At 42.7% G+C, this 12,148-nt stretch overlaps 2 protein-coding genes across 2 annotated transcripts; one reads left to right on the forward strand and one right to left on the reverse strand.

Moving 5' to 3' along the window:
* The first annotated feature begins 1,791 nt into the window (after window positions 1-1,791).
* LOC124187751 lies at window positions 1,792-6,314 on the forward strand. Its single transcript, XM_046579836.1, has 2 exons — window positions 1,792-3,525; window positions 3,745-6,314. The coding sequence occupies exons 1-2, from the start codon at window positions 2,056-2,058 to the stop codon at window positions 5,338-5,340; spliced, it is 3,066 nt and encodes a 1,021-aa protein (XP_046435792.1). The 5' UTR covers window positions 1,792-2,055; the 3' UTR covers window positions 5,341-6,314.
* Window positions 6,315-6,958: 644 nt separating this feature from the next.
* LOC124187756 (protein rolling stone-like) lies at window positions 6,959-11,647 on the reverse strand. The gene is made up of 2 exons (XM_046579849.1): window positions 11,531-11,647; window positions 6,959-8,556 (listed from the first exon to the last, which is right to left on the reverse strand). Exon 2 carries the CDS (start codon window positions 8,543-8,545, stop codon window positions 7,679-7,681), a length of 867 nt encoding a protein of 288 aa, XP_046435805.1. The 5' UTR covers window positions 8,546-8,556; window positions 11,531-11,647; the 3' UTR covers window positions 6,959-7,678.
* Window positions 11,648-12,148: the final 501 nt, after the last annotated feature.

Consider the following 12,148-nt stretch of genomic DNA (forward strand, 5'->3'; position numbering starts at 1 on the left):
ATTTGGTTATTCGTTAATTTGTTTGAAAAAAAGTTCAACGAACTCTTTACGTCCCTTGTATGAATAACGCAGGAATATCGCCACAACCGGAAGTCGAATCTATGCTCTAAAAACCGTGGAAACGTGCATCAATACCAGCCCTGCTGGTCTGGAATCCGTCGGAAATTCAGCACACGTGCAGCCGCTGGCTTAGAGCATCCGGGACCAGAGATACGTCGGGATCCAGGTCCGCGACCTGCACGACTCGTGGAGTGCCGCGGGAAATGCGGTGAGTCGGTGCCGCAGCGGCCGCAGCCATCGGACGGTTCCTCCTCGAAATGCCTCGAGGAAGGCTACGGGCGACCTTTGAAGCCGATGCGTCGGCCTTTCCTTAACTTCTGCAAGCGGTTGGTCCGCGTCAAGGAGAAGCCAAGCAACTGTCCGCCCTGCCCTGCAGCCTCGTCCTCGCCGCAGGAAAGTTTCTGGGATTACTTGTTCAAGTTCGACGAAAGGCCAACGCCTCCGCCATCGGCGTGTCGCGTGGCCCATCGGCATCGGGAGGCGTGCAGAAGAACCGATCCTAGGCTCTGCGATCCCCGCTACACCAGGACGCCGGGTGATGTCCTCATCTTCACCGAGTCGTCGCGGCCCTGCACGAGAAGCTCGTCTCCGACGGAACCCGAGCCTCGGCCTCCGCCTTCTTTCCCATCTCCGAGGACGGTTGCCCTGAAGAAGTTCGCCGAGGCGAACTTCCGAGGCACTCCAGGAAATGAGGCTGGTACGCGATGCAGAACTCGGCCACGTCCTTGCTCGCTTCCCTTCGCCGAGTGTCGACCCCACCGGCGATCTCGAAAGCCGTTTTTCTGCCACCTCGGTGTCCACAAAGTCCACGTGGCTCTGCCCGTCTCCACCGATCGTGGAACCTGCGGTGGTCGATCCGTTGGCGAAATTATCGCCGAAGCCACCGTGCCCAAGGCTAAACCATCCTCCATATTTCAAACCACTTCCCGTCACCCTTCAGACGTTGACTTATCTGACCGTTCCCGAGTTACGAGAATCCAACAGCTAACGAACGCCAGGTACTCTAAGGTGCCAAAAAACTGACACCAGCATTGACTGAGAAAAAGCGATTATACGCCACATGGCGAATAAATTTTTTAAAAACTATAAATCGTGAGTTGATTTCATTCGCATGTCGAGTGACTAAGTTTTTTTATTCTTTCTTTGATTAAATATATTGGTGGTTGTTGAAAGCAATTATCGTAGTGCAAGTTACCACGTCCGATCAGAGAATAGGAAATATTTACTCTCAAGGATTTGGTCTTGTTTGGTAGGATACGATTATACTCAATGCAACTATGTATGTTACTTTTATGACTTCAAATTTAGTTTCGCTTTATCATCATCATCAAAATTCAAGGACATTTTTTTCATAATTGATAATAATAAAGCCTCGTCACGCAAATACGACGTGTTAAACAGTTTCTTGGCTTATTAGCCGGTTGTGATAAGGATAGGAATCCGTCCTATCGATTATCACAGTGACTTACTCTACCTAATTTGACGTGGTGTACAGTCTAAATTCTAGATGGAAGAAGCGGTCAGAGGTTGACGTCAGCCCCTGCGAATAAGAGGTTGATTGATTACGTGTTATCTGAGTCGGGTCAAATGTTTCGAAATCCAATCCGCGATAATCATTGAACCAGAATCAACCACTCATCTCTGATCAGTTGACTATGTCGGTCAATGCCAGCACTGCTGGTGACTGACCGACTGAGTATTCCTGCGGATATCGAGCGCAGAGTCGGTAATTTGCTTTGCGTAAACTGGATAGTAGCACCAAGCAGAGAAAAACCTGTAGCACCACTGCTCAGCGATACAAGAGCGGTACGACTGGTGTCATCTCTAACGGTTCTAGTCGTTGGTAGAACTGGCAATCTGATCTATGATTGTCCTGGGTGACAGCTAACGTCTGGTGGAGCAGTACTAGGGAGCAATGGCTGTTTATAGGTTATGTAGACCTGCCGTCGTAGTGCTTGTGTCGTGAGTGCGTATGATGGGCTGCGAGGGGGTCAAATGTCTCGTAAAGGAGTCGCACTCGGTGGCAGTAAGTCGAAGAAGATACCACGGATATTTCAACATCGTCGAAGCACGAGTCCAACGCGATTTCCAGGCTCCTCAACGAACGTCGTCGCCGTCGAACAAGTATCCGATGACGTACACACTGTCGAATATGAGTCTGCCCCATCCGAATACCAGAAAAAAGCAACCAAAAAGAAAACAAAGCTCGCCAAGGCAAGCAGCATGGACAAGTCTAGTGTCAGCGTCGCCAAACCGTCGACCACCAACAACAACTTCTATGCAGAATGTCACACTGAGGATGCAGAGACTGTAGCTAGTATTGAAAAATGGCTAAAAACTCGAACCGAGTCAATATCCAGCATGGACTTGGACGTGATAAAGTCAGAAGTTGAGGAAGCATCCGGCAACGATCATCGTTATCTCACTGATGAGATGTCGCACGCTTTCCTAGATAAAGATCAGGATGTTCTTTCGATGGATATAGATTTGTCCGACAAGAAATTGGTCCTGGGCTATGATCCTGTGTTGCAGGACCTGCGCAGTGATAAGCTTCTTGAAACATGCGAAAAGGATGAGTTTATCCTGCCTGCCTTTCAACTTGACCATCTAGAGCCCCTCACTCTAACTCCTGACGACATGATGGTAGCAGGGGAGATTTTACCCTCTGCCAATAGTCAACCTGTGTTGAGCAACCCTGGAATCTGTCTTAGTACAACAACCATGTCAACCCCAGAATTAATCTACGGTAAAAGTCAATGTGATAAAGACTCACATCAAAAGAATCGGGGGAAAAGTACGAGTTGTTCAGATGCCGAGACAAGTTCATTGAAGCAAGTTGTAAATGTCTATCTTGAGGGGCTGGGACATGTAAGTGTCGAGACGAGTTCTGTAGAAACATTAGGAAACACTTTGAGCGAGGCAGACGAGTGCAGCGAAATGAAAATGAAATTAAAACCGAAACTGAAGCCCAGGATCATAAAAAAGCGGAGTAAACCTTCCCTTAAGAGTGACAACAATTCATCATTCAGGGTTTTGAGAACAGAGGAACAGCCCAGAACAAGTGAAGGCATAATGGCTGTGGTAGCAATATCAACAGACAAGATATCAAACATGACGCAGATAGTAATCAACACTGGCAAAGAGGAACAAATATATCAAGGCAAAACTTCTGAGCTGATCGAGGCTACGGGCAGTTTTCCACAGTTGTCCAGGATACAGAATTCGTGCCAGGAAAATCATGTCTCTGATCTCATCTCCGACGGATCTAATACCAATGAAAACGATCTTGTCATATCCAATGCCTTGGAGGAACTCGGCATCACTGATGATACCCTTGAGTCCATTTCGTCAACTGAGCATGGAAAGATGTGGGTCTGCCCTAAAGAAGATTGCAGAAGACACTTCAACAGACTTTATGCCCTAAAAGGCCATGTCTTGTCTCACTACGGGGTCAGGCCATTTAAGGTATTTTCGAATTCATGTATTTGCATATTATGATTTTTACGTATCTACTTTATTATGATGTTTTTTCATCTAACAGATACCGCTCTGTTGATACTAACGGAGATGGATTTTTTCTGTAAAAACTTCGAAAATTCCAAACAGATTGGTTTTAGCTTGTATAAGCAAACGTCACAGTATTTTCTGATGTCTGACCACGTATCTTTCATGTCTTGCTTACAGTGCGACTTCAAAGGATGCGCATGGGCATTTTATTCAGAGTTCAAGTTGAAGCGGCACAAGGAAACACACCTGAAGCGTAAGGACTATATTTGCGAGGTGGACAATTGCGGAAGGAGGTTCACAACTGTTTACAACTTACTGACACACAAAAAGCTACATAATCGGCCCAGCAAGGTATTTTGTCAGGTTCCAAATTGTCAGGAAAGGTTCCAAACCAAACGAGCATTGGAGCTTCATATGAAGTCCCACGACCAGAGCCATGCGCCTTACGTTTGCAAGCAAGAAGGCTGTGGAAAAAGATTTTACACAAGCAACGCACTCACCAGCCATCAGCGATGTCACAGTTATAAAGAAATTGACATAAAATGCTCGTGGCCTGGCTGTGGCAAGCTTTTCGACAAGCCATGCAGACTGAAAGCACACATTAGATCACATACTGGGTATAAGCCATATCCGTGTACCTTCCAAGGCTGCAACTGGGCCTTTTCATCGTCGAGTAAACTTAAGCGGCATCAAAAAAAGCACACCAACGAGAGAAAGTTTATATGCGACGTTTCATCATGCGGAAAGGCATTCATGAGATCTGAACATCTCAAGGAACACAGACTAACCCATAAAGATGGCAGATGCTTTCAGTGCCATATGTGTGACGCTAAATTCTCAGCTAAAAGCAGTCTCTATGTTCACATCAAGAAGCACCAGACCCAGGACGTCGTTTCATCTTTGCAAAATACAATGCTTATTGATCAGCAAGTATATGCGGTGGAAAACGAGGCTAATGAAACGAGTTTGAACAAAGGTTATATAACGAATATCGAAAATTCCGATATTATTGAGACACAGGAAAACTCACATAGCCTCGACCTTGATCTGGATCTTGATCCCATCATCGTCGATACTCCCCTGACAGGCGCAGGTCAGTGTGCATCGAGGAATAATGGAGTCGCAAGTAACGACGGGAGCCATCAGGACAGAATAGGTTACTTCTGCTCGATGGAAACCTGCTCGAAGGCATATGCGGCAAAATCAGCACTCAGAGCACATATGAACAGGATTCATGGAATAAAGAATGGAGAACAGAAAGTTTTGCAAATCCCCGATGAAGAGGAATGTGCGGCAGCAACATCCAGTGTAGATTATGTGACATACGCTACTTCGCAGTCAATATCTAACGATCATATGATAATGATTCCTCCCCACGAAGCCTTGGTGGTTAGCTCGCCAGAGCTGGAATCTCCTACGTTTAATTCTATGCTGAAATTATCTGAATCTAATTGTCAAGACTCGGCACAGTCTATTGAAGAACCAGCAGATGAGCAACATGACATGATCGATGAGAATCACGAAGGGTCGGCAAGAACCGATTTGACCTACAGCGACTTTATCAGATTCAAAGCTAACAGCACGATTTTTAACTCTGTTGTTGGTGCTACCGACGTTGTTCTTGGGGCCGGTGGACTTGTGGAGGGTCTGCTTCTTCCTGATGACTTGCCCTCTGTCTATTACCAAGACGACATTGCGGGTACCGAGTGTCAGGTGTTGCTGCTGGATTCAGGACCTCCTGAGAGCACCATAAATCTTCGCGATCTCGAATGAGGGCTTTGAAAAAACAATGGGAGGCAAGGAAGACGGAATGAATTTGTGAATACCACCGAATGCGTTAATTATACATACATATAATGATAATGGAGATGATCATGTCCGATCATTGATTGATCCTATAGACTGGGAAATCGACTTGTTCTCTTGGGTTTAGATCGGTATACTCACAGAATCTGCTGAATCAGATCTGATCACCAAGAGAACATGTTATTTTATTAATAAAAATTGTTGATATTTTTTCACAAAGTATGAAACTTTATTTCTTTACCAGTTCACAGGTTTTATATCAAACCTTTCGTAACTATGATATTCCATATATCTATACTTTGCACAATGGAATACTCAAAGGTAATATTATGACATTGTCTTATACGGACAAAAGTACAATATTTATGAAGCTTATAGTTGATACCAAGACATTTTTCATTTTTATTTTCGTCTTTTTCTTTTTTCTCATCTCGAAAACATATCTCAGCAGCAAGTCACGCAATTGGACCTTGATCTTACTTTTTTAATGATCTTTTTGCATAGTTCACGAAAAAATAATCTAGTTATTTTTTCTTTTTCCAATTGGACAAAAATTATAAGTTATATGTTGGATTGAAAACAGCAAAATTTTGACGTCACGCGCGCCACGATATGTCTCTGTACAGCAAAAACGCTAAAATTCAATTGCCTGTAACATTCGCGACTGTAATTTTTAGCAAAAAACTAAAAAAATCCATGACCATTTGAACCTGCTCCACGAAATACAATGATAAATTTTAGGATAAAAGCTATAATTATACAGCTTTAATTTACGGCCGACACTGCTCGTTTCATTCGCTCTTCAGTATTTATACATACCTATACTGTAACGGCAATTGAACCCCAAGTAACGAATTGGAAACGGTATTTGAACGATAGATGTGAAATTAATTCATGCACATGTACAGCCAAAAGATTTTAGATTTCGAGACAACCACTAAGATTTATGAAAAAACTAAATACTACAAACTTGAAATATTAATTGAAATTTGGAAACAAAGCATATAGTGATAAGGAATGGTACTTTATTTGTTATACCTAACTAAAAATATCCTAACAAAGCTATATCTAAACGATATATTGCTCAGGAAGTATACCTACGTACAAAAAAGAATGATTAAGATTTAACGGATTGAATTTAAAAAGATAGATTCATCTTGAAAACGGGCGAGCAAATTTTCCTCCAGAGAATTCGCAGAAGAACATATATGTGTATATATATATGTGTGTATATATATATATATATAATCGTGTTTAGTCGAATTCCGGTCAATATTATAATTAATTTATTTGGTTAGGAAACCACATATTTTCGACGTTTCGGTCGGGCCCCGCCGACTATCTTCAGGAAAATTGACAACCAGTGCCTGATTAGGTGTTATCAGTGCGGCATTTTTCCGAGAAAAATCTACTTCGCTGGTCTCATCACACATACATATATATATATTGACGGTTCTACAATTGCATATTTTTTCATTATAAATATGTAATATAATATTTACGTATACTTAGCGTAATCATATTTATATGGAACGTATACCAATAGAAATAAGGAACAATGAAATACTGCGCTAAATAATTTTTCCAAATAAAATTAAAAAAAAAAAAAACATAATAAATTAATTGCGAGCCAGCGATTATGTCAAAGTATTTCCGTGTAAGTATCTACACGGAACTGTATATATATATATATATATTTAGCGCATGTATCGCAAATAGAAAAATCTCAAAATCGTAAAGCTGTGACAAACTATAGTTACACTCTCAGTAGTCGAGTTGGACAATTACCAACTAGTTTATAGCCAGACGGTGTCCGTTTATAAGCCTGTGTATGTATCGTTTGATGAGGGTAGATCCAAAGATATCTATACCTAACTAAAGTGCTGCGCATCCAACTTATTACACGAATTTATATTCGTGTAATAACACTTTACGTAACACTATAATCTAGTATGTAGCAACCATTTCCGAAACTGGCATTTTTAACACAAACTCGTACTACTTAATATACACCACAAAATAAGTATACGGAACGACGTCCTTATAGGCTTAATTGGTGTCATCTTTGCATCGGACGTGGCACAAAGTTAAGGCCGTAAATTAAGCGTTGGCGATCTCTTAATTGCCGAGATTCCAACAGGCATAACACGAAGAGCAGAGTACATTATATGTATCACGTAACGCTACATGCGAATCCAAGAGAATTGAGCACTTAGGCGCACGTACGTTCAATAACATGTTTATAATGTATAATACTGAAAAAGTTGAGCTAATTATTTGTCGCGTCGAACGAACGATTCGTCGATCAAACCACAAGTTCGATAGACTTCGTCGCGGGTAACGCGAACTCCATCTTCGCTGCAGTCTGTGATATCGTCGCAGTCGCCATGGTCCCAACGGCCTTGGCCCTAACGTATACTCTGAGCCTTGCCAAGGAGCAGAGAATACAGTGAACTATAACGAGGAAGGCGAAACCGCCCAAACAGACAAGGGTTGTCCGACCAGGCTGCTCCCAGTCAAGTATCTTGTAAATGTAATGGTAACCGTGCTTGTCGAGGCCACCTGCAAGGTAGTAGAATATTGTGAAGATAACGTAGAGGACGACGCAGGCCAGGGCCCACCAGAAATGCTCGAACCTCAGCGGCACCCCGACGACCAAGAGGTCGACTAGCATCAGAATGGTGTTGACCAGGTGGAGCATGAAGTTGAGAGGATCCTTGGCGTGGATTCTTGGGTCGTATATTGCCCCCCAGTAGGTAATCGTCACGCAGATGGCAAGTGAGGATGTAACGGTGTAGAGGACCCAGTACATTCGCTCGATTTTTCCCAGCGTTAAAGCGTCCACGTCAAAGCTCGATCGGCGCTCCTGGTTCCGTCTTCTTGAGACTAGGATGGCACCAAGGAATGCCTGACTTACGCCCAGCACCAGATCCCAGTGCGTCAGGTAAATTGGCCAGGTTTCCTTCCTGGCTTCGGGATGTCGGCTTCCTATGTCGAAGAGCGAGCAGACGATTATCGCAATCCAACAACCAAAGACGAACCAACGGTACAGGAAGTACCAGAGACTCACATGTCCCTGCCACTGTGGCTCCGAAAACACACGCGGTGCCGGTGGCTCCGCAGGACTCCACAATTTCCGTCTTATCTCCTGCCATCGGAACTTTTTCACCATCACGCGGCTCCCTGTTAAGAAAAACATCGTGTTTCAAGACTTGAGTATTTTACGCCCTGCGTATCAATTTCCGGAGAGAATTGCCAAATAACTGATATTGAAATTTTATTTCGGTAAAATGTTTTGACAGTGAGATCAAATTGAATCGAGCTATTAGATTAACATTCATAACTAATGATTTGCTTTTTTCAAGCTATTTTTCTACAGTCCATGAGTAATGCAAGAAATGTTGAAGTATTTGTAAATAAATACACTATTTCTTCAGTTAGGATAACATTTTTGTCAATCAGGAAAACTAGCACGCCGATAGCAACAGTAGAATTCAATCTCCCGCGTGATCGCGACTATACTTATACTCCTTACAAAAGATGCGCGGTGAAATGATCATCGCTAGTCGTTTCACGGGAAGCCGAAGCCCCCCGAACGTAGGAACTGTCATGCGTGCACCGCGTCCCTCTGATCCCCGTAAAAGACTTGACCGTCACCAAGGAGCTCAAAAGCTGGTATAGGGAAGTCGAAAGCAGTCCGAAATTACAGATCTGACCAATGCCGCAACGTAGTCACGCGGTAGAGACTAACGAGGAAAATATGGCGCTCAGGCGCTCTGATGTCTCCATGATACGACGCATGCGCAACGCCTCGACGTCCGCCACATGTTCATTGTGAATTTAAAAGAAGCAGTCGGCGTGTACGTGCGGATTTCAATTTTTCCTCAACGGATATTCACAGCTACGCGCAGCCAAATGGCGATAACGTTGAATATACTTGAATACTACCAGAATTTTCGAGCTGCGCGACTTTTCCTCGCAGTTATATTATCGAAATTAGATCATGTTGAAGTTAGTAACGTTACCATAACTATTCGTGCAGAGAAAGAACCGTTAGTCCGCGATTTTGGAACTGTTCGAAATTCAGTAAACCGTGATAAAACAAAACATACTCATATTTGCAATCGACGTTACTTCAAAATCATTGTAAAAAATAAGAAAATAATGATTTTCTTCCCAACGTTTCCCTACGATGATGTTACTAACTTCAATCTCGTGCAATTAGTAGATGATATTGTATTACGTCTGCGGTGAAATATCTCGCTAATTTTTGGTCAAGGTTGGCTGGGCGCATTTCAAATCCTTATATTTAGAGCGTTCCAATTAAAAGTGTAGTTCCGCGAAAGCAATGTAGAAATTACGATCGGCAGAGGATGAATCGTGCCGCGTTTGTTATATTAGTTATATACCAACGCGTGCTTGATCCCGAAGAAGCAACGTGCTTCTTGAAGTCTGAACTCATTAACCCGGGCCGGTCTTCCCTGGTTGAGTTCACACGACGTGCGGCACCGAAGGTCGTGACCGGTCGATTGCCTGATTAGTCAATACCGGTTCCACGTTAATTCATTACGATCATTTGTTCCTATTATTCTCAGTGTGGCACTATTGCTATTGGGCTATTTCGACTCGAGCGGATTGTTCGTTACGCGTATGGATACGTGATTCCAATGGATAGGTACTTGCAAGAATCAAGGGGAGGACGCAGAGATCGAAATTTGTGTCCCCCTCTGACCGTTCACGTTCCGCAATTGTTGCCGATGGCAGTTTCAGACTATAATTGCAATTTGCGTTTGTTACATAACACGTATTCTCTTCTTTCAAATCTTTCCCAGAATTCGAAGTACTCGGTTTAAGCGTGTGTTATAACAAAAAGAAATCTTGCTCTCTAACGCTGAATTCTGCACTCGCTTTTTACCTGTGTAAAAGTATGGATAAAAGTAATACGCAAACAAATATATCAGGCACACGAACGTACAATACTACCATGCATATTGTAAGCGTAAGTTTATCAGATTGTTTTACAAGATTCTACGCGCTCTTTACCTACTGTTACGCGATATAAATTCGGGAACCTTGACTTTGAGTTTGAATAACCTTATGCAACGACGAGACAAAATTAGATCACAGTATAAATCGTCGCGCGAAGTCAAGCTTTTAGCATTCATGGAGAATATCTCGATTATCAAATTTACGGAATAACAGTTGAAGTTTTGCGCTTTTAGCTCATCCGCAGATTATGAGGGTCTAAAGTTATTGGCTTTGTAATACAATTTCCCTTGATATGAGAATTTCCGTTTCAAATATGTCTCTGACTTGTCTGATTTTCAAACTATCGTTTATGACCTTTAATAATATCGGAGAAAAAAGACACACGTACGACACATGTCTACACGTTAATTTGTTACAATTGTTTTATTAAGCACACATAAGAACCAACGACATGTACACGATTCTGAATCGACTCAACTTTCCGGTTTCTTCTCATACGGTATTACGTATGATGCAATTATGAAAATCACAGATCATGAATTACGCACTTGTATAATTACACCGCACAATTAATACTATAAAAACACTGTATACTATGTTATAGTAACCGTTTCACTCTGCAGACCTGATCGAGACGAATGATAAGTGGCAGGTTTTTCTATTATTAGAGATAATCGTCAGTGACAAATATGTATGAAATCGTGATGGAAAAAATGTTTACGGATACGCCACACAGAGGACGATTCGGAATTGAGGTATAACGATGGAAAACAAATTTAATCCAATGCTCGCGGTGAAATGTACGAAAACCAAAATAAATCAGATTCGTATACGATACAGTCTGTATTCACTTTCTCGGTCAGTTTGAGGTGTCTACCAGAATTTTTTTCCAGTCGAAATCACTGTTTTCCGTGATTTTCCGTGCATGGTATAATTTTCCCCCACTTTTGTTAAACCAGGTCTCGAAAATACTGGCCTTAAAAACGCAGACACCTTTGTACGCGAACGGCTTTTCCAAACCCTGTTATAATCTACCTTTCTCACTCTCCTGCTGATCTCTACGCGGTACCTGTTCCTCATTTTATTTATTTATTTATTTTTTCTTATTGTGGTTTGCGTAATCGCAATTGATACCGGGGGTAGAAGAACTGAAGAAGGACCACCACACCTGACAATGAGCGACGAGCACGTGAACCAATCAAGCCGTGGATCGGTGAGCCTGCAGATCCGCGAAGGTGAGACGAACCGGCGAACAAGACGGTCGACGTGGGACTAGCGAGTACAGCGTGAGTACTCAACTACTGATGCAACTTGTCCCTGGGGCTAGAAGCGCTCGTGTATATCAACGTCTCCTAAACTGCGCCCAGGGCGGGTGGCAATAACGCGCGCTAAAATCAATATCAATCAAAATTGCCCTCGGTCACGGCTAGTTGCCGGTATACTTGCACTCCACGATCAACCCACTTGTCCGTTGTTATCATAGTTTCGGCGAGCCAGTCGCCGACGTATCGCTGTGATCACTGCCAATGACCGACGCGTATTGCTTATACTGTATATCACATCATTGGGAAGCCTTTTAAACGATATAAACGAGACATTCTAGGTGCTTTCCGAACCTCAACTAATTACCTATCCGTCGAAAAAATCGGACATTTTTGTTATTATATCTGTACACTTGCCTATTCATAATAAAATCACTCGTTTCTTCACTGAAGATTATAAAAATATTCTGGTATTATCAAGGATTCAATATTCGGTACAATAACCATGTAACTTGTATCTGAGT

The sequence above is a fragment of the Neodiprion fabricii genome, chromosome 1, assembly GCF_021155785.1.
Source record: "Neodiprion fabricii isolate iyNeoFabr1 chromosome 1, iyNeoFabr1.1, whole genome shotgun sequence".
Taxonomy (NCBI): Eukaryota; Metazoa; Arthropoda; class Insecta; order Hymenoptera; family Diprionidae; genus Neodiprion; species Neodiprion fabricii.

Excerpts from the sequence above, each read along its gene's own strand:
- LOC124187751 (XM_046579836.1), top strand. The coding sequence starts at position 2,056 with ATGTCTCGTAAAGGAGTCGCACTCGGTGGCAGTAAGTCGAAGAAGATA. Across the intron at positions 3,526-3,744 it reads ACGGGGTCAGGCCATTTAAG|TGCGACTTCAAAGGATGCGC; the intron begins GTATTTTCGAAT and ends TCTTGCTTACAG.
- LOC124187756 (XM_046579849.1), bottom strand. The coding sequence starts at position 8,545 with ATGGTGAAAAAGTTCCGATGGCAGGAGATAAGACGGAAATTGTGGAGT.